This window comes from Etheostoma cragini, unplaced genomic scaffold (genome assembly GCF_013103735.1).
Source record: "Etheostoma cragini isolate CJK2018 unplaced genomic scaffold, CSU_Ecrag_1.0 ScbMSFa_2229, whole genome shotgun sequence".
In the NCBI taxonomy this organism is placed as follows: domain Eukaryota; kingdom Metazoa; phylum Chordata; class Actinopteri; order Perciformes; family Percidae; genus Etheostoma; species Etheostoma cragini.
In genome coordinates, this window is record NW_023266368.1 from 1 (window position 1) to 3,387 (window position 3,387).

At 54.7% G+C, this 3,387-nt stretch overlaps 1 protein-coding gene across 1 annotated transcript; it reads left to right on the forward strand.

The window, feature by feature from the left end:
• The first annotated feature begins 57 nt into the window (after positions 1 to 57).
• On the forward strand, positions 58 to 2,373 carry LOC117940342 (potassium voltage-gated channel subfamily D member 2-like). Its single transcript, XM_034865660.1, has one exon. It carries the CDS (start codon positions 1,254 to 1,256, stop codon positions 2,367 to 2,369), a length of 1,116 nt encoding a protein of 371 aa, XP_034721551.1. The 5' UTR covers positions 58 to 1,253; the 3' UTR covers positions 2,370 to 2,373.
• Positions 2,374 to 3,387: the final 1,014 nt, after the last annotated feature.

The window sequence follows — 3,387 nt, forward strand, 5'->3', positions numbered from 1 at the left end:
CCCCCCCCCCCCCCCCCCCCCCCCCCCCTTTCTCTCTCTTGTCGCAGCGGGCTGCTCTCCGCAGGATCAGATCCGAGCGGAAGACTCCGACAGGAGACCCGGAGAGGAGGCGTTCTGCGGCGGATCCGAGCGGCTGTGTGTCCGGGGTCCGCGGGTCTGGAGCGCGGGGGATCGGACTTGTTGCTGCCGGAGGACATGAACGCGCTGGGGAGGGATAATACAACAGAAAGCACACCGGGACCCGGACTTTAACGGATTCTGGGAGGATCTGACCCTTTAGAAGACTTTCTAACTGACGGCGGAGTGACTGGGTTTTACGCACATTGTTCCCCGGATCCATTTCTTTGGTTTCTGGAGTAACTCGGCTCCCTGAATGAAGGATTTATGTCAAACATGTAAAAAAAAATAAAAACAACAAAAGCTACGAAACTAAATGAACTCAACACGTGCAAAAGGGAATATAAATATCTAATCATTTTCATTAATAACCGTCAGATTTTCCTTTTGCTCCATATAGTCTCATATCGTTCTGCCAGACGGACTCGTGGATCTGCCCCTCAAGAGCCCCCGTACCAGCGACCAGTGACGGATCTTTAGGAGGGAACTGAAGCGTTTCCGCGTGGAGGATGTGGACTCATGAGGACTGATGTCTCTCCGCGTCTTTACGCAGCGAAGTCGTGCGTAAAGTCCTCTAGGCTTCCAGGAGAACGCCAGGACTGAGACCGTGTCCGTGCTGCTGTCTCCGGCTGGGTGTCTCTTAGAGAGCCCGTGGCGATCCGAGGACAACTGGGTTCGGAGCTCAGTCAGGTCGGTACCCCCCCCCCCCCCCCTTTATAATGCACCAGGTCTATGTTTACCGTCACAACGGGTTAAAAAACACAGATTACAAAATCCATTTCTGATCTCCGACCAATCAGAACACAGCTCCATGGTAATTGGATGTTAACCCAGCTGCACTTGTGAACATCATGCAAACAGGAAGTGGAGTCTCTTAAAATACTTAAAAAAAACAACAACATTACATTCTGGACAGAATCCCAAAGCCTGATACGCGACAGATTTCCCTCCCAGGGGTATCTGGGACCTTTAAACCTTTTCTACCGTGACCCTGAGACACTTCTGAAGATCAAGCAAACAGGAAGTGGAGCTCCTTAAAATACTTAAAAACAACATTTCCTGGACAGAAACCCCTCTCAGGGATCCTTTGGACCTGTAAAGTCTTCCCAGGGACCCAGCCCTGCTCGTGGGCCGCCATGGCGGGGGGGGTGGCGGCGTGGCTGCCTTTCGCCCGCGCGGCGGCCATCGGCTGGATGCCGGTGGCCGCCGCGCCGATGCCGGTGCCGCCGAAGGAGCCGCGGCGCCCGCAGCCCGCCGGGCTCGTCGTGCTCAACGTCAGCGGGACCCGGTTCCAGACCTGGATCGCCACGCTGGAGAAGTTCCCCGACACGCTGCTCGGCAGCACGGAGCGCGACTTCTTCTACCACGCCGACGCCAACGAATACTTCTTCGACCGCGACCCCGACATTTTCCGCCACATCCTCAACTTCTACCGCACGGGGCGGCTGCACTACCCGCGCCAGGAGTGCATCTCGGCGTACGACGAGGAGCTGGCGTTCTTCGGCATCGTCCCCGAGATCATCGGCGACTGCTGCTACGAGGAGTACAAGGACCGGCGCCGCGAGAACCAGGAGCGTATCCAGGACGACGAGGACGCCGACCCGGCCAACGATGTGGTGGCGGCGGATCTGAGCTTCCGGGAGACGATGTGGCGCGCCTTCGAGAACCCGCACACCTCCACCATGGCGCTGGTCTTCTACTACGTCACCGGCTTCTTCATCGCCGTGTCGGTGCTGGCCAACGTGGTGGAGACGGTGCCGTGCGGGGGGGGCGGCCGCGGCCCGCCGGTGCCGTGCGGAGAGCGTTACGCGCTGGCGTTCTTCTGCCTGGACACGGCGTGCGTGCTGATCTTCACGGTGGAGTACCTGCTGCGCCTGATGGTGGCGCCGAGCCGGTGCCGCTTCGTGAAGAGCGTGATGTCGGTGATCGACGTGGTGGCCATCATGCCGTACTACATCGGCCTGGTGATGACGGACAACGAGGACGTGAGCGGCGCCTTTGTGACGCTCCGCGTCTTCCGGGTCTTTCGGATCTTCAAGTTCTCGCGGCACTCGGCGGGTCTGCGGATCCTGGGCTACACGCTGAAGAGCTGCGCCTCGGAGCTGGGCTTCCTGCTCTTCTCCCTCACCATGGCCATCATCATCTTCGCCACCGTCATGTTCTACGCCGAGAAGGGCTCCAGCGCCAGCAAGTTCACCAGCATCCCCGCCGCCTTCTGGTACACCATCGTCACCATGACAACACTTGGGTGAGTCACGGTCCGTCTGTTTGTCTGTCCCCTACCCTGAAATCCAGGTGTTGGTCTGGGGGCTCCTGATTGGCTGAGTGGGTGGAGTCAGTCTGTTTGAGAGCTCCCTATTGGCTGGGCTCAGTCCGAGGGGCGGGACAAGTGGTTTGTAAGTGGCTGTGTTGCTGTAATATTGTTTTTCTTTATCAGAATAAGCTGACCTCCTGCTGGACACACACACACACACACACACACACACACACACACACTTTTTACCTTTATTAATATTATATAATAATATTAATATTGGATACAAATAGTTTTGCTCTTTATAATTTAAGCTGTTATTATGAATTATTAACAACAAGTACGTTGATGTTTTCACCAAGTGAACAGATGCAGAAACTGTTTATGCAACACACACACACACACTAACACACCCACACACACACACACATCTATACACACCTATATACACACACACAAACACACACACACACACACACACACTAACACACCCACACACACACACATCTATACACACCTATACACACACACAAACACACACAAAGACACACACTCTCACATACACACCTATACACACACACACATACACACACACCTATACACACACACACTCTCACACGTATATATCTATGTATCTATATTTATAGATATAGATATATTCATATAGATATATATTTCCATCCATCCATCTTCATCCTCTAATCCGGTATCAGGTCTCGGGGGAAGCAGCTCCAGTAGGGGACCCCAGACTTCCCGCCCCATCCACATCACCCTTTTAACCTCCTTCCCTTGGGGTAAGGACTCTACCTTAAGAGGGCCCTCCATCGGTTTCCTGCTGAGAACCGTGGCCTCAGACCGTGAACCGATCCAGTGAGTGCTGAAGGTCCCAGACCGATGATGTCATCAGGACCACATCATCTGCAAAAAGCAGCGATGCGATCCTGAGCCCACCAAACGGCAACCCCTCCCCGCCCCGACTACGCCTCGATATCCTGTCCATAACTATTATAAACAGG

Coding starts and splice junctions, on each gene's coding strand:
- LOC117940342 (XM_034865660.1), top strand. CDS start 1,254: ATGGCGGGGGGGGTGGCGGCGTGGCTGCCTTTCGCCCGCGCGGCGGCC.